Genomic DNA, 23158 nt, shown 5'->3' with positions numbered 1-23158 from the left:
CCGCCAGGGGCCGCTGCTGCCGCGCCCGGCGCGCGGGCCGAGCGGGTTCCGGGCCGCGCCGCGCCGCCCCCGCCTCGCCGGAGCGCTCGGCCTCGCCGGCGGCTCCTTTCGCTGCTGCATCTTCCAGTCACTTCGCGCCGCACCTTTAAATTAAGGGCCCGGGGCAGGGCCCTGCCCCTCCGCTCCGCTCCCGGCGGCGCTGCCCGCGGAGCCGCCTCGCGCTCCCTGCCGGGCCGGTGCTCCGCAGCCCTCGGCTCCCCGGGGGGGCGGCGGGGCCTAGATGGAAGCTGGGCAAAGGCTTCTGCAACAGCCTTTTCATTTTCCTCCCTAAAATAACATACAGGGCAGAAACGTTTCTCAAGAGCAAAGCAACACCGTGCTGTTAACACTGCAGACTACCTTGTTCCTGTTCATAATTAACCTTTTACCGTTAACCTCCCATAACTGGTTCCTGAAGGTCTTGTGATTCCTTCTGCGGAAACGTAGCATCAGTGAGAGTTCTCTGACCACCTTGAAAGGAAATACCTATTTCTTCGCTGGAGCTCAGAACGGGACTTTTCCAGCTACAGAAGGAGGAGTGTAAGCACCTGGCTGGGACATGGGTTTAGCTGCGGGTGCTGCTCCACTGCCAGTCCACATCTTGACCCTTGAGGGGGAAAAAAAATGTTTTCCCATACAGGTACTAGCTTATTTTTATGACCCTGTGCAAGATGACAGTGTGCAAAGTCCATTAAGTTTACATGGAGTTGCTTTTTTTAAAATTAAGATTAATAAAAATTAAAAGCCATAGCTGAAAACATATTCCATATCCATGTTCCAAAGTCTCCATCCACACGTTAACAGACATATTTACTTACTACATATTGTGTGAGGATGAATCAAATGGAAAACACTCCAAGGATGTAAGACTTTATATATACATTTTAAAAAGGAAGTCTATATTCATAATACACATAAATAGACATTTATCATAGTATGTATGTATCAAGTAGTCATAATATAGATATGATTAAAAAAGCTACATAATACTTTTCAGGCAGAAGCAGAATCATATTTGCTAAAAAAATCTTTTTTTATCTTTCCTTACACAGCAAAATCCAAGTATTACCAGCTCTGGAATGAAGATCATTTGTTCTATATGTAATGCTCTATATGCTCTTATGCAATGTCCAAAGTCAGGCACCATAGCACAGCAAAGTCAAGTGAAGTATATTTGTCTCACAGGACAAAGAAAGCCCATGTACAGTAGTATCAGGAAGTTCTTATTGCTAAATGACTACAGTATAATGATTCATTCAGAAACATCACTTCACAGTCCCTCATAGCCTCCTCCTGAGGACTAAACAGCCCTTTCTATGTACTAAAAGTAATATACATTCTCTTACCGCATGTACTTGTCTGCTCCGTATTAGGACACGGTAGTGGAGAGGGATTACTGTGCTTTTATAAATACAAAGATGCATTGTTCATTCTCAGAAAAAGGAAGAAACAGCCAAGTAGTATTTTACATCAATACCTATTTAATACAGTTTTTCAAATTAGATCTGAGTAAATAACTAGGAGGAAAGAAAAAAGAAACCACATTGCTTTAAATGTATAAATTCTTCCTGTGGGAAGAAAAGTATGAAAGCAGAGAGGAAGTTGCTTTGTCAACAAATGAGAGGCTAATTCCATGCTAATCTTCTTCAGTCACACTCAATCCTCTCTATATTTTTATGGCTTGTCTCAACTGTTGAGTTGAAACTTTCCCGTAACAACAGCTTGTCAGCTAGATTACTGTTTCTTTTTGAAACCAGTATGGTTAAAGCAGTAATAATATAGTATCATTATAGTTGCATTTCTATAATGATAGGTATTTATAATGAAAGTTTATTTCCTTAAAATTCCAATTACAGGGGGACAAGCCCCTTAATATTAGCAGAGATATTTCTGCTCTGAAAGATTGTATGATTTAACTGTTTTGTCAAAGAGTCTTCAACTGACACTTAAATGAGGCACACACATCCCCATCATACTTTTCTCTCTAACTATCAAGTATTGTCATCACTGCTATATCTGTATCAACCGTAACAGAACCAGAGACCACCACCACAAACTGTTGCTAGCATCCTCTCTGCAAGCACCAGGAATGTTCCCCTGTGTTGCTACTTTTCAGTCTACTGCACAGTATGAGTCAGATGGTTTCCCAGGCCACAGAAAAATGACAGTACAATGTTTACCCACGTCCTAATAGAATTCAAGTCTGTACAATGAATGTCTTTACTGTTAGCTTAACTATTTGAAGCTTCCACTGATTACCAATAAAAGTCACCATAACAAGAAAGTCCAAATAATAAACATAGGGAAGAAATTATTACTTTTAAATCTTTAAAAAAAGTATAAAAATTCTGTACAGCTGACAAAAGCTTTTAAATCAGTTGTAGGAAACTGACAGGCTACTCCAGAGGCATTAGGTAGTCAAGTATTTTGTCACTAACTTGACTAAACACAGTGGCCTTGAAATTTATTACCAATTGCCCACTGTAATAACCTGATCTGTCTCATAACTCAAAAAAAAAAAATATATTTTTTCCCTCCACTTTCAACTGTTCAAATACATAACCTTTTATACAGTCTTTTTGCAAATATGCATTTACAAGGAACAGTCTTTCAATTTATAATGAGTTCTTAACATTCAAAATATAATATGATTTTACCTTTTCCATATGGACATATCTTTTTATGTCAGAAAAGAGACCAGTGTTTGTTTCTCAGGCAACAATGGTGGGAAAAAAAAAAAAAAAAAGTTGTTGAAGAGGGTAACAAGTTAAACTCTGCCAGCCACAATCCATATTCCTCACTTTGCAACAATCCTAGCAGAACAAAACGTAAACTGCCAGTTACACCTGCTGCAGAAATCAACTATCCTCAGCCAGAATCTCAGGATATTCCTCCCAGAACTGGTCCCCTATAATGTCACAGTGCAGAGGAACAATTTTAGTCCTAGTTCGATTTACTTCAACTTCCTTTTCTTCTGTTTCCTCTGGCAGTTTTATTTTCTTTGTTATGACTTCATTAACCTGAAAATAAAGTTGTCACATTAGTAGACTTCAGTCACCTTTCATAAAGGAACAACACAGAAAACTGTAACAAAAGTAACTATCGTCCCTAGATGTACTAAGTAATTTGAATACTGAATCTTCTGAAAGAGAATCTATTTTATATTCAGTGGACTAGCATGACTAGTTCAAACTGCATGTCATCATCACATAGCTTGAAGAAATCACCTGCAAATTCATTAACTGATTACAAGTATTCTTGAATAAAATACAGTATTTAGATTGGAGCTATTTAAATCAAATGGGAAACCCTGCAAATGTCCTAAAAATACCAAGAAAAAAAATATGTAAAAGGAACAACTGGAATATAGTTCCAGGTTTGAGCTTCTAATTGTTCTAATAAGTTCAAATGAAGTAAAAAAAAAATCACTAACTGAAAAAAATCAAATTTTTCTACACAGAGAAGTCATAAGGCTGAATAAACTACAGAGAACTCTCAGCATAGACTAATCGGGTCCTGATCACTAGCAAGGTGCATATTTCTAACTAAAATTTCCAATATGGAAGAATACTAAAGCTAGAAACATTTATGATTTTCTGGGGTCTCATCTCATACAACACACAGGCCAGAAATTTCTTACACTAATTATGCATCAGTGATATAATCCTAGAATGATGAAAATTCCCACATTATTATTAAAAGAAATTCCTCATTAACAGCTGCACTCCTAACTACATTCCTTTACATATGAACAAAAGAGGATGGGCTGAGCTATCTTACTGAATGAAAGTTTATAATTATTTTGTCATGCAACCACTTAGGATCCAGTCCTGTGAAGGGTCTAGCACAGGCCCTAATGATTACTGAATCAAACTTTGATAATGATCATTAAACATAATTTTTCAGGAAGCTTCTTCAATTTTCAAAGCTGGTAGCAATAGGAGAACAACTGAATATTATTCATTAAACAAAGAATAGTTAGATACTTCAGTTAGTAGATACATCAGTCTTGTAAAATTCTACGTAAAATGTATACAGTCATCCATTGTTACATATACTAATGATCATAATTTATGTTTAAGCCCGACTTCAGAGACTAGTTTTTACACTATGTTCATAGACAGATACCTCAAAAACACTTCTAAAATAATCAGTAAATGATACATCATTATAAGGAAAATATTGTTAGTTTTAAAAGTTATTTATAGATGATGTCCACAGAGTTTTATTTCACATGTGGTGTTTTTACAGTACAGCTTGTATACTATTGTGAACCGTTTAAAACATGACCGTGAAGCCTAGTGTACTAATATAGTTTTTACCTTCTGCCATATTAGGACAGTTCCTTTTCTATACATCAAAGGCTCATTGTTGTAGTTGATGTTGAATTCAGAAAACAAAATTTCATTCTTATCTCCAGCCAAAGTTCCCTGATAGAAAAAGAAAAGTACTCTTATAGAAGAGGGGAGGGGGAAAATTTATATATATATATATATATATATAGATATATATATATAGATATAGATATATAAATAAGAAAAGGCAAGCAAACTGAATCTCTAGCACAAATGATAGGTAAATACTGGAAATACGAGTGGCATTTTACAGGTATTTCACCTTTAAGTTACTAAGTGTAATTACCTCTCAACAGAGAAACTATTTCCAACTGCCAAATGGTAATATTACAAGAGTTTCTTTCAAGTCAATTTTTACTTTTTTTCAAAAGAAGAGCAGAAGAAAGTCAACAGAATCCAGAAAAAAACAGATATAACGTGCTCAAGTCTGCAAAATCAGTCAGAACACTACAAAAGGACCTGGGTATCAACAGCATTTGAATCCTCTCATTTTATTTCTTGTTCAAAGATAAAATCAGACTTTATATAAATATCCATTAAGATTTTTGAACTCATTAATTATGAAATGAAAATCCTATTAACATGCCAGCTGAAATGCATATGCTAATCATCTTAACATCTGTACAATTCAAGAGGAAGTTGCTGAATGTACACCCATAAAATTATTACAATAAGAGCAGAAAAGATAGCCAGGGCTACTAGGTAAGCAAGATGTAGTTTAGCAAATTGTGTGATTCTGTTTGTACCTAGAGCAACATGACTCAAAAGATTCTTACCTGAAGTCTATCCTGTGCTTGTACTGGTGTCAAACCACTTCGTTGTACGAGCATCCAAAACACTGTATTATAAAGGTTATTAATATGGCCTACAGAAAAAGAGGGAAAGAGTGCTTACCAAATCTGAGCGATTACTCAGAAAAAAGCAACTTTATTGCCACAGTCACATATAAGAAATACTCAGTAATAAAGGAGCTTTAATAATATCAGTATTTGCAGAAGTTACAATCTTTATATGCAGTTCCTTAAAACAATGAATCAGAAGAATGACTAGAAGATTGACATTGTGCGAACAGAGAGAGAAGGATATTTATGAATACGGGAAGTTACCTTCATTTGACCAACAAGAGCCATCTATTAACAAAAGTCTAGAATAGAAGTCTAACAGCATGAAACATACAGTGCTCATGACTGCTCTGATTTTGCTACACAGTGAAGTTGTATTCAAGCATTCATATATCTTGGTTAAAGATTATCTTGGTTAAACACAACAGCATAGACAGTAACAAATGAACTCTATTAACAAATTCTAGTGTTTCCAGTGCCAAATTCACTCCCGGCACATGACGAATATAAAGTAATCTGAAGTCTCAGAACTTTAGGCTAAATTCTTGCATCCATACAAATCCCAGCACAATTTTAATAGTTTATTTAAAACTATGCCTTCCCTACCTGCTGTTCTTTCACTAATAAAATATATGCATACACTTGCAGTAAGGGCATCTGTGTTCAAAAAGAACAACAACTCAACTGTAAATTAAAAAAAAAGCTTACAATCTGCTTGTCTCCAGCTGAGGTAGTCCTTTAAGTTTTGGTTGCTGGGATACAACACGATTCGTCCATCAAATCCTGGTGGATACAGAAGTTGCTGGTCCTTAAAGTAATCCTTCCAATAGAAAACGTAACTTGAGGCAAACTGGGAGACCACATGAGTCATGAACTTACTTGCAAACACAAAGCAGAAAGAAAAAGAAAGCAATACATCAATATGATTATACTGTGATTATCTGGGCTACGAACAGCAATAATTTGGGGAAATGGCAGAATTTCTTAAATAATGGTCCACAGCAATAGCACAGAGTGTTTCGAAGAGTAAGAAGTATTGAGAATCATGTGACAGAGCTTGGAAAAGGAATCATTTTGTTAAAAGCAGTTGTGTTTAATCAAAACTTTTTCAAAACCCTGGATCAGTGAACATGTATTCCAGAAAGTTCACATGAAGAGCCTGAACGCTAATTTGCAGTGTATACATCCAAATACAATTCTACTCATGGCCTCTGCATATAGGTAAAGGCAAATCTAAGAGCGAGCAACAAATTCCAAGTTTAGAGAGAAGTATTAAGTGAAGTATTAAAAGTGAATACACTTCTTAGTATCAAAGCAGCTGTTACCTTGCTCTTCGCTTAAACCATCTACTCTTCTTTTTGAAAACAAAACTGTATTCATCGCTTTGTCCATAAGCAATAGCAATATCCTCCAATTCTTGCATCACTGTCTGGGCACACTTGGTCATCAGACGAAGAGCACGGTCATCATTTGGCTTTTTGAACTCATGTTGCTCAGCAAACCTTCAAAGCAAAAATAGTTGAATAAGAACTCTTTAAAAAGCTACCCATTAATTTTCATCACATTTATTTCTTATGAATATTGATTTCCAGTGTCCTGTCAATACTGACAGAATTCCCTCCAAGTATGAACAACAGTAACAACAAACTGTGCTTATACATCCCAGATAACCCATTCTCTTTCTCATCAGTATCTCATCCTAACGATATAGTCCATCAAAACAACTGCTTTCCCTATTTTACTTGTAATAAGAGGATAACAAATAATATTTTCTGCAATCTCACTTTGCACTAGGGTGCCTTTTACACTCTCTCCAAAGGTAACATTTCAGTCAATTGTCAAAGCTTGAGAGCTTTACTAGAACCAGACTTCACTAAACCACCATCCGGAAGAGCAACTTTCAGAGCCCAAAACCCCAGGAAGAATATGTGCCATCTTCCACTCTAGCGAACCACGGCCTATTTATCCTGAAAAAACCTGAATATCACATAGATATTCATGCCATACACAAATTAATATGCTTGCGTACCAGTTGCAGTCCTTCCCTCAACCCATCCAAGCCACTGTTATACCATTTACCTATCACACCACAGAAGCCACAGACCTTAAGCTGTGCATGGCTCAAAGACAAACACCAGTAGCAATGAGAAGCTCTGGAGAAGCTGAGTGAAAGGATTTTGAGGGCCTAACCACTGCTCCCATAGAATTCTCACAGCGCAAGCAAGGAACCGATGTGCTTCAGGAATCCATAGACATTTGCATGAAATCAGTTAGGACATCAGGGATCCACGTGCTTTGCCCTGGAGCCAGCACCCTGCTCCACACTGCACCCTGCAGCCTAGCACCCCTCCAACCACTGCCTAGACATGCCAGGGTGCCAGGCTAACCTTGGGGCCCAGCACCTCGCTCTGCACCGCTCTCTGGGGCCCAGCACCTTGCTCTGCACTACCTCCACGCTCCGGGGTGTCAAGCTAACCCTGGGGCCCAGCACCCCGCTCTGCACCGCTCCCTGGGGTCCAGCACCCCCACACCACGGCAGCACGCCGGGGAGCGCCCTCCACCCCCAACCGCGGGTCCAGCACCCCGGGGCCGCGTCCGCACCTCCACCAGGCCCATTAGGAGGAGACTTCCCCCCCCCCCCAACACGCATCCCAGCCCCTTCTCCTCCCCTCCCACTTGCTGAGGCATCATCGCCTGCCGGCCCGGCCCCGCCCCTACCGGTGGAAGTTGCGGCCGTCGAGCCGGACCACTATCCAGCAGTTGGGCAGGCACGCGTCGTCCGTCTCGAAGTCCCGCACGTACTCGAACTTGCTCTTCGCCATGGGGAGGCGGTGGCCACACAGACACCTCGCACCCGCCACCCAGATGGCCGCTGCGCTGTGCCAGCCGCGCAGCATGGCCGCTGCGGAAGCGGAAGCAGCGGCGCCCCCCGAGGGTGCAGCAGGGAGCCTTTCTGGGCCACAAGGCGGACCTCTCCATGGCTCCGATGGTCCTCCAGGCCGTGCGGCCGCAGTGCCGAGGCAGGGCTCGGCGCCGCGGGACCGGCGGCCGCCAGGTCTCCGCCCCGCGGAGCGAGAGGCGCTGTGCGGCGCCGGCGAGGCGTGTTTGTAGACGGGGAGGGCGCGGGCAGGAGGGGCTCGCAGCCCCGAGGGCCTGTCCCCTCAGCTGTGCCGGGGCCGCCATGCCGGGGGCGGGGCGGGGATGGCCGCGGCGAGCCCCGATTCGCGGTGTTGGGGGAGCGCAGGGCCGGGGCGGGGCGGGGCGAAGCGCCCGGCGCCGCCGCGGGCCCGCCGGGAGCGCGGGCTGCGGGCAGAAGCGTCTCCACGGCGACCGCATTGTGAGGTGCGGGGCGGCGCGCGCGGCCATTGGTGCGCGCGGCGCGGGCGGCGCGCGGCCATTGGCGGACGGCGCGGGCGCGGGAGGGCGTTGCGAGCGTTTGCGCACCAACCGCAGGCGGCAAACGGCCGCGGCGTCATGGCCATGGAGCGGGCGGCGGCGGGCGGCGCGGCCCGCTCGCACTGCCGGCAGCGCCCCCTGCCGCCCGCCTGCCTCGGCGCCGCCCGCCCGCCGCCCCGCGCCGGGCACCGCCGCGAGCCGCCGCGGCAGCCGGAGAAGGAGGAGGAGGCGGCGGCGGCGGCAGCCGAGGGGCCCCAGCAGGTGCTGCACATCAAAGTGGAGGAGGCCGAGCAGGAGGAGGCGGCCTGCGGCGGCAGGAAGAGGGGCGAGCCCAGGGGCCCCGCCGCCCCGTGGGGATGCGGGCAGGAGGCCCCCGGCACCGCCGCAGGGGACCGGGAAGGCCCCAGAGAGCTGAAGATGGACGGGGGGCCTGGGCCAGCAGGTGCCGTCAAGGTGGAGCTGCGCGAGGCAGCCCCTGAGGCCCGCGGCGTGAAGGAGGAGGCAGAGGCCGACGCAGCGGGACCCCTGAGCGGGGCCGCCCAGGGCGGCAGCGATGGCGGCCTGGCTCTGCCCCCCGGGGCCTTGGCCGTGCACCCCCCGGACCTGGCGGTCCCGCTGATGCTTCACCCCTTGCCGTCTGGGACCAGAATTCAGTTTCAAGGCCCTCCGCCTTCCGAGCTCATCCATGTGACTAAAGTGCCAGTGACCCCAGTGCCTCTTAAAATGCAGTCTTTACTGGAGCCGTCAGTAAAAATTGAAACTAAAAATGTGCCCCTCACAGTGCTGCCCTCCGATGCAGGTATTGCATTGTAAGACTGCTTAAAGTTTGCAAGGTTTCCGTAAGTGGCACACAGCTAGCAGGTTTTCTCAGATAGGAGAACACAAGTGTCGGAGAACTCGCCCTTTGGATACACTGTAGTTTGCACAACTTTTGTTTGGTTGTTTGGCTTAAGGTGTAAACATACAGGAGCAAAAAGTTCGCTAGTGGTCCATTAACATTAGGGCAGTTTTGTCTGCTCACACCCCATTTGTTTTAAAAGTCCTCATAGCTGGTTTCAAAATTGCAGTGAATAGTGGTTTCAAGTTCAGTTTAGGCATCCGCTTGATTTTTAAAGCTTTGAGCATTTGAACACCTCTCATAGAGAAAATTAGGAGATGTTAAATGATGAATACTTTTTTTGGATTAGGAAGCTTTTGTTTTTAAGAAATACAAGTTTTTAAAATTAACTGCAAATCCTAAAGACTAGTAGACATCCTTTATTGACTATGTAGAGGAGTTCATTTCTAAGTTTTTTTCATAGAGGAACCTGATTACTCAAAGTTCAGTTGTGAAGGAATTAAGGTTTATGTCACCAGCTCAGTGCAAATCTAGTCTTTGGTTATAAGGACCTAAAGCTGGGTGTCATGCAACAGTCATCTGGTGAAACAGGTTCCTCCAACAAGCGGGCATCTGAATCTGAGAAGAGAGGGGGGAAAAGAAGAATAAACAAAAGAGCAGTAACAACCTCAGAGAGGTCAGGGATTGCAAAGATGTAGGACTAAATGGCCATATCATCATCAGATCTGGTCTCTGCATTTAGGTCTCTTGCTCTGGGTTTGGATGCATAGTTGGAATGGTGATAAAGGATTTGCAGTGATATGGTCTGTTCTATATTATGTTTAATTTATAAATACAGAGGTATTACAGAAAGCAGTCTAGCCAAATGAAATCCAAACCAGTGTGTTTTTTAACAGTCATTTCTGTTTCATATAGAAAAGAAAGACTGTGACAAAAGCCATGTAAATGATTCTTTATGCAGTGTTTCAGTGGAGGCCAGTCTGATACTCCATTAGCCTTAGTTATTTTTCTAGGAACTGTTCTCCAAGTGTGCATTGAGTGTTGTGTGTTCCAAGGCTCTAATGATTCTTCTGAATATTGCTAAATACCCTTTGGAAACACTATATTGAATGTAACCTGTATTGTGTATGTTGCCTGGCAGATGATCTTCTTTCCTCATTTTATTACCTAGGGATACCAGATACTCCGTTTAGCAAGGACAAAAGTGGCCATGTAAAGCGTCCAATGAATGCGTTCATGGTATGGGCTAGGATTCATCGGCCAGCTCTAGCCAAAGCTAACCCAGCTGCCAATAATGCAGAAATCAGTGTTCAGCTTGGACTGGAATGGAACAAACTGACTGAAGAGCAGAAGAAGCCCTATTATGATGAAGCCCAGAAAATAAAAGAAAAGCACAGAGAAGAATTTCCTGGTAAACATATATTTATTTATCCAAATGCTTTAGAAGTGCAAGAATTGCAGGATAAAAAGTGATCTCTTTCATTAGAGCAAATAATAGAGTTGGAAGAAGTAATAGACTTTAAAGTATTTGATCCTTTCATTAGACTGAAAGCATATTCGTTTTTCTAAGTTGTCCATAAATGATGTTTCATCCTCCATAGTCTCTGAATTTCTTACATTCTTAGACCACCACATGTACAGCAGCTCTTCCAAATGCTTTACAGATCTAATGGCCAGATACACAATTTTGTGTGAATGTAGCATGTTGCAACATTTCACAGGCTTCAAAAGGAGTTGTCCAGGTGGCCTGTGATGACACATGCATCCACTCCTATAAAAGCAGGAAAGGGAAATGCCACAGGAAGCATGAGTGCCATTGTATCCTTTGGGACTCCTCCACTTGTGGCATTAGGATTCCCAAATCAAGATGTGGAAGAAAATGTTTCTCAGCCCTTTTTCCAAAGGGTTACGGATTTGCATCCTTAACGAGTTTGTTTCCCCGTAACACTGCAGTTCAGTTAAAAGGGCGCTACCGAAGGAGGAGGTTTTCTGCGCGTGCTCTGTAAGCGCCGCCGAGACGTCGCGGGCAGCCGAGGCGTCGCGGGCAGCCGAGGGTCGCGGGCGGCCGTGGGTGGCGGGCTGACGAGGCGTCGCGGGCGGCCGCGGGTGGCGGGCCGCCCTCCGTTCTGTGTGTAATGTCATCAATCCGCGAGTTCGCGAGCGCGAGCGGTTCGGGGAGGCGAGAGCTCGCTCGTGCAGCAGAAACAGGCAGGCGGGCAGAATCACTCCTTCTGTCTTTTCAGAGTTCAAAAAAAAGGGTTTCTTTAAAGTAGCCTAAGAGTTAGCCTGCCTAAGAAAACCAAGCTACTTGGTCCAAATTCCAAAAATATTTCTAGGTCTGTTAGTGTTTGACTAATGTTGTAAGTCAAAGACAAGTGTACTCCTTACTGCCAAAATTTAAGTAGGATTTCTAGTGGATCACATTTTTCATCATATCTTTTAACCTCCAGGTATAAGTGGGATTTAAGGGGCTAGGGAAACAATCAGGAAAGATCCACGTTTTGAATACTGTTGTTTTTCTCCAAACCAAAAGCCCATGGTACAGTATCATGTTCTCCTTTACATGCTTTCCTTTTTTGTGCAATGTCACTCCCCACTGTTTTGTGGTTCTTTGTCTCATAAACACTTTTGAATGGTGACTACATTGGTAACCTAACTGAAGTGGTAACAAAACAATGCCCAAACATGCTGATTTTAACTCTACCTCTGGTAAAATGCCCATTTGCTAGCCCACTGAAATGAATAAGAGTTTTGCCATTGAATTGTAGAGCAGTTTTTGGACTCATATTTTTTTTTAGATACTTCAGAATTACAAATATTTTAGCTTTACAGAAAGAAAGCGATCATCCCAAAAATGGGAAGTCTGCATCTTTCTCATCTCAACAGGTTGGGTTTATCAACCACGACCAGGCAAAAGGAAGCGTTTTCCATTGACTGTCTCCACTGTATTTTCCGGCACTTCTCAGAATATCATCACTACAAATCCAGCTGCCATTTATCCTTTCCGATCACCCGCTTACTCCGTTGTCATCCCCAATGTTCAGAACAATATTGGACATCCTGTCTGTGAGTTTTTAGAACTCTGAGTGAATGATTTTAAAAATATGGAATCTACCTATTATAGTAAAAGTTATGCACACGGTAGTGTAGATGTCGTTAAGATATGATTCCTCAGTCTTTTTGGACCCTCTGTATCTGTCAGTCCTCATTGACACTGCTGACTCGTAGTCTTTCGCCTCCTATTTCCTCAGCCTTCTCTCCCTTTGCTGCCCTTAAATTCTTCTGGCTACTTCTTTACTCTCCTACAGATCTCTGTTGTTGTCTTCTTATCGCCTGGTTCCCTCCTGCTATCTTTATCTTTCTACCTTTTGGGGGTCTCAGTTACTTAGTACTTGCTTCCTATTGAGCTAAGCTACAGCTCTCTTGTTTTTTTTTGTGGTTTTTGTGTTTTGTTTTTTACCTTGTTCTGTCCCCATCACAGACATATCTTACCCCACTGTTGCTGCTCAACCCACACTGCTAAGCCTGGCAAAACTTGTTAGCTTAGCCCCTGGCACCTCTCTGCTCCTGTGTTGGTGTGCCTTTCTAGTGAGGGCACCTTTGCTTTATAGCAAATGCTCAACAGCTTAGACTGATTACAAGAGGGAGCAGACAGAATTGTCAATAAAGGTATCAGAAAGGCGGATGTTAAGTAGGGAGTGTGTGGGCTGCAATTTTAAAGCAGTCTTTAAAACTGGAAGAGGTATTTTTCACTTGCACATTTTTCTATGATCATTACTTAGATATTTATGCCCATCTGAGATAGTTCTACGTGTATTTCTTCAATTTGTGCATGTCCACAGTTTGAACCCACAAAGCTCAGCTTTTATACGCACAATAACCTAGTTACAGAAGAAATACATTTAGAAATTGCACTTAACCTGGAAGGACCCTCCTTTTTATAGTAAGTCAATAATGTGCAGTATCATAGAGGGTAGCGTAAGAGCCCACCGGCAAATACAATGCCTGACTGCAGTCCCTCATGTGTCGTGATGAAAGAGCTCTGGCTCTGTCAGTGCATGAATGGTGGGTTTCAACAACAAAGGGCATAGATTCATTCACTGGCATTTTCTGTTTCAGGGTATGAACATTGGTCTTCAGGGGCTGTTCTCTTTGTAATGAGGAGAAAAACCTAAATGCTCGTTTATGCTCCATAGTAATACTTGGAAATATATAAGAGATCATTCTGCTTTGATTTGGCCAAGTTCTGAGTTAGCAATGCAATCATTTTCTAAGTCCCTGTGCAGATTTGATTAAATAAAATATTCAAAATTTCTTACTCTAATGTATCTTACAACATTATGGTCTCCTCACATGCTACTATGTTTCATTCTAGAGTTTACTATCTTTCTATTATAGATTAAGTGATTGTAAAGATTTAGAAGTATTGAAGTCCCATTAACATAGAATTTAGACTCTTAAATCAGGTAGTGTTTTTTGAAAATATTAACCTAAAGCGTTCTGAAATCTTTCTGTATAAAGGCAATCCTGTTAACATATAGTGTGATTTGAAAGTGCATGTCTGCAAAGCATTTCAAAGTAAATTGGCTGGTGGGTATGTTCATTAGTGAAACAAATGAGAAAACATGTTTGAGGGTAGGGTATTGTAGCTATTGCTTCTCCACCTTCACTGCTGCTTTAGCACCATGCAGGTTACTTAGGAAGAATTTGGCCATATTGGGACAAGACTGAGCTGTTACCTGCCTCATAGCCTCAACCCTCACCAAGTACTTCCTGCCTTACGTACTCACCCACCCTTGGGTTCCTGTAGAAGGGAGCTTGGGTATGTGGGCACCAAAACTGTCATATAGCCCAAGCGGTGTGTGACTGAATGCAGGGAAGTGATGCTAGAGGATGTTTTGGAGGAAATGGTTCTGGCTCTAGCTGTTGTCAGCTACATGGCTATTTTTGAAATCTCATGCGCTACTCATGACTGATAAATACCTTTTGTATTTCCTAAAGGTGAAGCTCCTGCCATCCAGCTGTCAGCCTCTTCCATTCAACATCCAGGTCCAATTACACTTTTCCAGCCTGCTATTGCAAGCACCACGTCAGTGTCTGTTCCAGCTCCAGCTCTGCCTCTGCACTCTGTAATTTCACCGCAGCATTTTGCTGTACCTACTCAGACAGAAACTCATGTATCACCTGGACCCAATTGCTCTGTGAAGAGATGTACATCAGCTTCTGCTGAGAGCTCCAGTAGGAACCCAAGTAACACAAGCACTGCTAATGCTAGATTTTCTGTCTCTGATAATCAGACTCCAAAGGAGTATTCGGAGATTTCTACTTGTCCTAGAAGTGCAGCTCTTCCCCAAGCTACCCCTCTCCCTCACTCGCATCTCTATGAGCCTTCTCCCATCGGTCATCCAACCAGTCTGTTTGGAGCCCCTCCACGATTTTCATTTCATCACCCTTACTTTGTGCCTGGACCTCACTATTTCCCTTCAAGGTAATGCAGTCCTTCACTTCAATCCCCATGAGAATGAGTACTAAAAAGCAGAGTCCTTTCATTTTCAGAAAGCAGGTGGACCATTCAGCTCTTGAGATAAGAGCTCTTCCCTGGGAGGGAAAAGCGCTCTTATGTTCCTATCGCAGTCCATTTTGGTGAGACCCAATGTCCTGAGGTTACTCGTAATGTATGCCCAGTTATTGAAGACTCTGTAGTACTATTTTAGTAATTGACACTCCCAAGCCTACAGTAAATAGAAGTATTTTCTCTCTGCTTCATGCACCTAAGTGCAGTTGATTTCTACAAAAAAAAAAAAAAAGTAGAAATAGTGTAAATACATTTTGAAAATGATCAGATATAATTAAAGTGGATGTTTGGGATTTGTCCCAGATACTCTGATTGCATCTGTCATAGCCACTAATATTTCTGAAATCTAACCTGATGGGAAATATCCTCAGAATTTTTATATAAATAGTAAGTCTTAGTTTATCCTTTGCAGTCTTGGAGTAGTCAGTCAGAGATCACCTGATCAAAGAATTCAGAAGCTAAACGTGGATATTTCTTAAGCTAACCATGCACAGAAAGGACCAGTGTCCTCCCAGCAGCTAGTTCTGAGGCATGCAGATGTGCTGCTCAAACACAGGAAGTCTGATAGCTTACTGATGTTCTCTCATTTCACACTGCAAAAACTCATGTCCATGCTTATTTGCTCTAAGGCACTGTTTTTCTTTCATGACCATGCAAACACAACAAATCATGATTTTTAGACTCATATTCTGACATTATACACTACTTGTTCCTACTCATAACAACAGCCGTTGTGTTCCTAAGGCAATAAGGCTACTCAGTCATAAATTAGGACTAATGATGACTACTGAAGCTTGCAAGGCCTTAGTAAGCAGCTAAGTGCAATAGAAGATACTGCTATTTTTGCAGTCATTTAATGAACACAGGACACATCTTCCTAGAATTGCTAAAGATGAGCTTTGCTTAGGCTCTTGGTATCAGACATTAGACAGTTCCGTGAGCTCTCTGAGGGAGGGAATTGTGCTTGTACTGTAAGACTGTTGAGATTCAAAGATAAATTGGACTTCTGAAGGTTGCCAGGTTTGCTAATGCCATGATCTTTCTAATACATTGACTTGTAAGTTCTTGTTCGTATTACCTCATTTCTTGTGTACAAAAATCATCATTTCTAGGTAGCATGTACAGTGCAAATGAATGTGTGCAATTTTATACACTAAAATATTAAATGTTAGTTGGAAAGATGAATGGTCATCTTGGAACCACGATAGACAGTGTATCAATGTCTTTCTGCTGTCAGCACTGCAGAACTCTATTACTTCTTTGCATACTATACTTTCTTAACAATGTAGTTTATTTCTGTAATACTATATTTCTATTACAACTGTATAGTCTATAATACTTCTTGCATCTTGTGTTCTGGATCAGAATAAAAATTCAAACTCAGGACACTGAAGGAAAATAGTTATATTTTGGTACAGTAACTTCTTACCATCTACTATATATTTTTTAAAAATTATCACTGTAAATTCTTTAAATGAGTAACATTGACAGCCACATATTGGGCACACGGATTCTCTGTCAAGCCTCCTGCTAATAACAACGTAGTAAATGGAAAAGATCACTCAATAAATAAGGCCATTTGTTTCCCATCTTTCTGACAAATTTTGGCATACAAAAACAACACAAACTGACTTTTGATGCTTTGTTTTACTGTTTTGAGTATGTAGGTTAACATACTGCAGGCTTATCATGTGCTGTTTTATCTGTTACATCGTTTCATTAAAAAATACAATTATTTGGGTGTTTTTTGTTTTTGAAGCAACTTCCTGTATGTGTGGAGTGTAAAGGAGTGCATATGCAGGCCTTCTTTGCTAACACGGAATCTGTGCATGATTCTTCTTACAGCCTCAGAGCTTAACTCAGGCATATTTTTATGTTAGGTGTATTTTTGAGTATTTCATCGGGATGAACTGACTAACATAGAACATTAGAGCCATTCTGTTTTTCTTGCCTAAATTGAAGTTCGAGCAATCTGGACTTGTATAAGACTATTTTCCATCTCTTTCATTGCAGCACGTGCCCATTCAGCCGGCCACCATTTGGGTATGGGAATTTCACCAGCTCAGTGCCTGAATGCCTTGGCTTTTATGAAGACCGGTACCAAAAGCATGAGGCGATGTTTTCGTCTCTGGACAGAGACTATCCCTTCAGGGAGTACCCAGAGGAACATGCACAGAGTGAGGACTCCCGCAGCTGTGAGAGCCTTGAAGGAGTGTCTTATTACAACAGCCACAGTGAGGAGAGGTATTTAAGCCCCATACCACAGCTGGACATTGGTGCATTGGAGAATGTTTTGTCAGCCACCCCATCTACCCCCTCCAGCATCCAGCAAGTTAATGTGACTGACAGTGAGGAGGAAGAAGAGGGGAAGGTGTTGCGAGAGTTGTAATTTTTAAAACAAATGATAATCCAGAGAAATATTACAGAATGTGAAATAAATGTTTTCCTCCAACACCATCTTTTCAGTCGGTGTGTTCAAAGGGAAGTCCATGTAGCTTGAGTGACCTGTGCAGGTCATTTTGAGAACTCTGATGATCTGTTTGTATTTTGAGAAATCAAATACAGACCTGGGGAGGTCCCAAAGGCCCTGGAGTTTCACCTGCTTCATCAAGGCATTGTTTGGGCTGGCTCAGGAAAGCACTTAGACAGGTACTCTGTTCTAAGTATGTGATAATGTGCTTTCCTGAGGAGAGATGTATTTAAGCACATCCTTTTAATGCTCTTCTGAATCAGGAAATTGCCTTTCTTTGTTCATAGACAACATTTTGATGGAATTTGCAATAATTTCATAGGTTTTACTTTAGGAATTTTAGCAAGTGAAATAATTCTGTTTTATGACTAAAATGTAACAGTTGCTGCAGTAAAATACTTTGAGGTCTTGAGAGTGAAGTCAAGACTGATTTTCCAATGTTTTATATTTTTCCTTTGATATAGAGAACAGTTTTAAGCTTAATTTAATTAATTTTTTATTGTAGGCTGCATTTGTGATACAAATGTTACGTAATGCACTGAATTTAGGTCAATTTCTGTAATATTTTATTCTGCAACTAGTTCCATTAATGAGAATGGGATTGTCCAGACGGTATGGTAGGACCCAGAGAGAGGAACATTGGTGGAATCTGGCTCTGTGACTTACACAAGTGGACTGTGACTTGATCCCTGAGCATAGTTAATACTGAATTCTCTAGAGAATACTGAAGGTGGTTGAAAGGGAAGAGTATCTGTGCTGAATGCAAAGACTAAGGAAATACAGATTTTTTTGCCAAAATTAGTAATTAATGTTACTAAACTATTTTTTTTCTGTTTGATGGGAAGGGGTGTCATTTCTTTCTGGGAATCCTGTTGTTCTGCTGTTGTTATATTTAAATAAAATCACCTGAACAATGTACTTACCCTTAGTGTTTCATTTTAAGCCATGGATATTGAGCTGAGTGGGAGCATGTAAATCATAATTCATATAGACTTATTGGGCGTGCACAGCGCAGCTGCACATGCCTAACGTGACTAGTTTAAGTCACTTTTTCAGAGAATTTGGGCTGCTAATAGAGACACGCATGCACAGTTATGTATGTATGTTTATGTGTGTTTCTGCCTGTTACTGCAGTAATATGGGGAAAACTGTATCCTCTGCTTTTAATGGGGGACCTGAAGTTTGACCATCTCATATAGGACACCCTGTCTTCTACAGGTTATCACACTGGATCTGGTGTGTTTTGAGTGTCCTGTCAAAATCTGAGGCCTGGGCCTTCCGTATCTATCCATTTAGTTAGTGTTATTGATAAAGACAGATACAAATACAATTTCCACATACTTCAAAAGATAGTCCTAAGTCAGTGTAAATGCGGTAGATGTCTACTGAGTTCTTTGCACTTTGTTAGCCTTATCAGGTATTTTTAAGCATTTCTGCTGCAGTGGGCTCATAACCTCATTTTCCAAGTATACAATCCCTTTTAAGATCAAAACCTCTCATTTGATAATTACTGCATTTTGTAGTCGAAAAACACAATTAAAATCAAGGGTAAATCTCGTCTACACTACACACTGCAGCTGTTGCTAACAGGCCCTGGCTCCACTGCATCTGCAGTGCAGATGAAACATTAAGAGGAAAGTCTTATAAATAGTAGAAAATGCCTGTTCCTAAATTATCTTCTCACTGCAAGCTGATCTGGCTTGTAGGAAAGCACGTGGGCAGATGTACTAATTCCTACACAAGTATGTTTCAGGGTGTAAAACAGCTGCTTGTGGGATTGTTCTCTAGATGTAATTTTCCTCTCCCCTTTTCCTTTTTGTACACTACGAGGTTGGATACAAGACATATTGCAGTGCGCCAGAATCTAGAACAGTTGCTTTCCAAGAGTAATTCAAATTTATTTCCTCCCATGTCAGGGGGTTTGGCAGTGTTTGAAGGGAGGTTCCTCAGAGCTGCTGCATTGTACCATGGGCTTATTGTGACCCTCAGCCCAGGCCCTTTAAAGACCTTTGTGTCATGTCCACTCAGAGCAGAGAAATAGGAGTGAAAATTATGGAAACACCTGATCCACCTGCTTCCTCTGAGGCATTCCTTAGCATGCTCTGCAGCCCAGCGTGGATGGACTTCTGTTGTGATAAAAGAGGCCTGTTGGCTCCTTTTCCTAGGTGATTTCCAACCCACATAAGAACTTACCTCCTAAATGCAGATTCCTAAAGTGCCAAATATCTCTACTGTTATTTCTCCTGTTGCAGTGTATAAAGGGGGTTGTAGACAGGGCCAGTCCTGTGTTCAGTGTATGCCCTCCTGCCATCCCGCTTCATGGCAGAACTAAGGGTATTTGACAGGTGAGAGAGACATATTCTACTCTTTTATAGAAGAAAATACATATTTCTTTCTCTGCTGTTTACTTTACTCTAAAGTAAAAATCACTCCTCCTGCTTCTGAACTTTAAAAACAAAACAGATGTAAGTTTTCCAAATCTGCCTCTGAAAAAGTCTGAAGACATGCTTCCTGTGGCTACCCTTTTCCAGAGATAATCTTCTTCTCCATTCTCTTTCTGCTTAGAGAATTTTACGGATTGTTTGTTATTAAAACTTGCGTCATTGTACCTGTTTCCCTTCTCTTAGGGGAATAAATTACTTCAGTGTAATCACTATGGTATGAGAATAGCTTGTACTAAATGTGGAGCGCGCTATGGTGCTTTAAATATACAAATACAGTTAAAAAGATGCAACAGTTGAGTATACACAAGCTTCTGCCATTAGGTTCACTTTTCTGTGGAAGAAGTAAAGGAAAAGCCACAGCACTGTCACACCCTTGAAGAAAAGCGTGGAGCGTGCTTTGATGTTATTTCACTAGCAGCACATCGGGACCAGCCTGTGTCTGATACCTGATCATCTTACAGCATTTCTCCCAGTTTGGCAGGACAGCTGCTCTAGGGCTCTTCCAAGTATTCCCACTATTCTACATGGATGGTGAAAAACCAAAGCTAAACAGAAGATTTGGGGTCAGCTGAAGCTGTTCCCAACTGTTAAAACTCAAAATAATGAAGTTTGCTGTCAAAACACCCGTTCCCTTCGCAGGTTTACAACCTTCCTCCTTTGATCATTTCAAATGATTTAACGGAGATAAGTATTCTGAAAAACAAAAGATTTCACATACCATTCAAGTCAGCCCAACATAAAGCCCAAAATTTCTTTCATCGGTGCAAGCAGAGGTTAGACAGGATCAAAAAAAAAAAAAAAAAAAGGAAAAAAGAAAATCTACCTTCTTTTTCTGAGACTTTGATTTTTGATAATATTTTCTCCAAAGTTGGTGGGAGGTTTTTAACAGCAGTTCATTCAACAACCTTTCCTAATTCTGAACAGAGTTCCGATGTTCCGATGAAATATTACAGAGCTTTTAGTCTGATATATGTCCCAGTCATTCTCTGAAGAAGTCTATTTAACAGGCATTCTCATCTGTAGGTCTATCTATTTCCTTCTAGGCAGGTAACTCCTAATTTACTATGAATGTAATAGGAGAACCATCACCTTTTGCTTTCCTGCCTGTGACAGTAGTTTTAAATCACCTTGCAAACTCTGTGTGGAGTTAAGTGCAGAAATCCAACTGCATAAGCAGTCTCACCAGCTTTGCAGCTGGGGAAACTGAAACTCCTAATTTTCAAAACCTGTTAACGACTGCGTACACCCATCCTCCATGTGGGTGCTACAGGGAAGCTGAAGCTCAGCTGTGTATCTTTGCCTTCATCACAGGCTATGCAGTAGATAAGGGAACAGAGCACAGATTTCCGTCTTCCCAGCTGAAGAGTTTTAATCAGGCAATTAGGATCCTGGAGGAAATGAGCCTAAGTCTGTGTAATTCCTAGATAACTTAAAGCCTGACTTTGCTCTGTGATTTAGACAAGTATCCTTATTAACTTCAGTAAGTTTTTTTTTCCTTTTTTTTCTTTTTAAAAAAGATGGGCATAAGGCAGGAGCTGACTGATCCTTTGCCAGAGGCAGGTAGTATCACAGCCTATGAATGCTGTTAATAAGGTTAGAATACCCTGAAACTTTCCATTCAACAATGACTGAGCAGTGTAAGTGATATATATATATAAAACTACATATAACAACTGCACAGCCTGTGATTATATTTTTATAGAGGGATTTTCTGGTGATTATAAATTAAGATATCAATTCTCATATTACCAAAATCCAATGATGAAAGTACTGCTGTATAACAAATGTGACTATTAAATGTGTTTTATTTTTAAAATGATAAAAATCACAAGCAGCTAGTCTTTGGCCAAAATAGTACAGTGATTTGAAGCTACTTTCATTTTACTATATGCTTTTTTTAAAGCTAATCTTCTAATAGAATAATATGTGAAGCAGTCACTGTGAAGGTTTGTTGTACTGGGAAGACTGACAGTCTTTCAGCGCAAACATCTTTGTTTCTTCTCAAAGTACTTTCTTTGCTTCTTTCTTTGTGTAGTCAGATGCTTTGTGCAGAGATAAAAGCAGAATAATCATCTAAACTTGGTGTATATTCTTGGTTTATTATAAAGGATCAGCAATAGTGCCATTGTTTTCTCTTATATTACAGGTAGCTATAAATAAATGGGAGAATTCTCCAGAGAAGACTCAAGGCTTCTGTTCAAGATGTTCTACGTGCCTAGCAAAGAGTTGAAATCTGGACCCTGGATTTGGGTCCAGATTGGATTTGGGATCTGGGAAATAATATTGATATAGTTGTGTGAAGAAAATTCTTGACCTGTTTGTAGGTTAAGTCATTTATAGCCAGTTCAGTCTGATGATTTCATTGAGGTCCCTCCAAGATGCCCTAACTTCCTTCTGCTATCATGATATCAAGAATAAGCTGAATGTGGCAAGATTACAAAGGTTTCTCAGGACAATATGTGAAATGCTGAGAATTGGTATATGCTACCTGGCAGAGAGGGGACAGATAAAAAAGTTGTAAGCCAGGACGGCCTTTACAAATGGAAACAGTTACGTTTTCTTTGGGCTCAATAGCAAGAGTCTGAGCTCTTTTACTGAAGGCCTTTCCAGTGATTTCAATAGAATATACAAACCTCTGGACAACATCCAAAATCATTACTATTGTCTAGCAAACCTTTATTCTAAATGGAGCATTAATTTCCTATCAGTCTGATTTCCTGATACACTCTGAAGCATAGCCAGGTGCAAATTCTCACTGTCTTTTAAAAGTTGTTTCCCTTGTTGTTCACATACACGGGCACTTTCAGTAGAGGGATGAATGGAAAAGGCTTTATGGGTAATGCAAATCAATAGCTGTCTGATGAGCATGACAAAGAGGCAATAACTTTGCTTGTCCTTCTGGGCCAACGCCACAATGATTGCTCTTCATGCATGTGCACAGCCCCCTTGATCCCTTGCTGGTGCATCTGCAGTTAGAGCTGGCTGGCAGTTTCAAGAGAAATAAGCTGAAGCAAAGAAGGGGAGCTACCTTGCATGGATGCAGTGTGTGCAAGGCCATCAGAGCACCTATGCCACCATAGAGGTCAGGGGCTTGCAGCTAGCAACCTTTCATTGGCCCCAATAACTTCTGCCATCTTCTCTGAGTGCTGACCCTGAGACACCTGGATGTCTAATCCCGCAGGAAGGAACTGCTACTGGT

General features: G+C 41.8%; 2 protein-coding genes across 4 annotated transcripts; one reads left to right on the top strand and one right to left on the bottom strand.

Moving 5' to 3' along the window:
* Positions 1–572: 572 nt before the first annotated feature.
* THG1L (tRNA-histidine guanylyltransferase 1 like) lies at positions 573–8102 on the bottom strand. Of its 3 annotated transcripts, XM_062587287.1 has the most exons (7): positions 7955–8102; positions 6562–6738; positions 5945–6114; positions 5171–5259; positions 4362–4469; positions 2697–3059; positions 573–646 (listed from the first exon to the last, which is right to left on the bottom strand). In XM_062587287.1, exons 1-6 carry the CDS (start codon positions 8056–8058, stop codon positions 2898–2900), a joined length of 810 nt encoding a protein of 269 aa, XP_062443271.1. In that variant the 5' UTR covers positions 8059–8102; the 3' UTR covers positions 573–646; positions 2697–2897. The 3 variants fall into 3 exon arrangements, with proteins under 3 accessions (XP_062443271.1, XP_062443273.1, XP_062443272.1); XM_062587289.1 differs by lacking the exons at positions 573–646; positions 7955–8102 and having other exon boundaries at positions 988–3059; positions 5945–6019; positions 6562–6720; XM_062587288.1 differs by lacking the exons at positions 573–646; positions 7955–8102 and having other exon boundaries at positions 988–3059; positions 5945–6110; positions 6562–6620.
* A 938-nt stretch (positions 8103–9040) lies between these two features.
* SOX30 (SRY-box transcription factor 30) lies at positions 9041–17777 on the top strand. Its single transcript, XM_062587511.1, has 6 exons — positions 9041–9431; positions 10642–10881; positions 12357–12532; positions 12995–13007; positions 14478–14958; positions 17059–17777. Exons 1-6 carry the CDS (start codon positions 9050–9052, stop codon positions 17432–17434), a joined length of 1668 nt encoding a protein of 555 aa, XP_062443495.1. The 5' UTR covers positions 9041–9049; the 3' UTR covers positions 17435–17777.
* The last annotated feature ends 5381 nt before the right edge of the window (positions 17778–23158 follow it).

This window comes from Rhea pennata, chromosome 14 (genome assembly GCF_028389875.1).
Source record: "Rhea pennata isolate bPtePen1 chromosome 14, bPtePen1.pri, whole genome shotgun sequence".
In the NCBI taxonomy this organism is placed as follows: domain Eukaryota; kingdom Metazoa; phylum Chordata; class Aves; order Rheiformes; family Rheidae; genus Rhea; species Rhea pennata.
This window is presented reverse-complemented; position numbering and strand designations above follow the sequence as displayed.

Bases quoted from the DNA above. Each gene is read 5' to 3' on its own strand.
- THG1L (XM_062587287.1), bottom strand. From the start codon at position 8,058: ATGGCGAAGAGCAAGTTCGAGTACGTGCGGGACTTCGAGACGGACGAC. The intron at 6,739-7,954 runs GTAGGGGCGGGG...TTTGCTTTGAAG, and splicing joins GACGGCCGCAACTTCCACCG to GTTTGCTGAGCAACATGAGT. The intron at 5,260-5,944 runs GTAAGCTTTTTT...CTTTTTCTGTAG, and splicing joins CAGCTGGAGACAAGCAGATT to GCCATATTAATAACCTTTAT.
- SOX30 (XM_062587511.1), top strand. From the start codon at position 9,050: ATGGACGGGGGGCCTGGGCCAGCAGGTGCCGTCAAGGTGGAGCTGCGC. The intron at 9,432-10,641 runs GTATTGCATTGT...TTTATTACCTAG, and splicing joins AGTGCTGCCCTCCGATGCAG to GGATACCAGATACTCCGTTT. The intron at 10,882-12,356 runs GTAAACATATAT...TCATCTCAACAG, and splicing joins GCACAGAGAAGAATTTCCTG to GTTGGGTTTATCAACCACGA.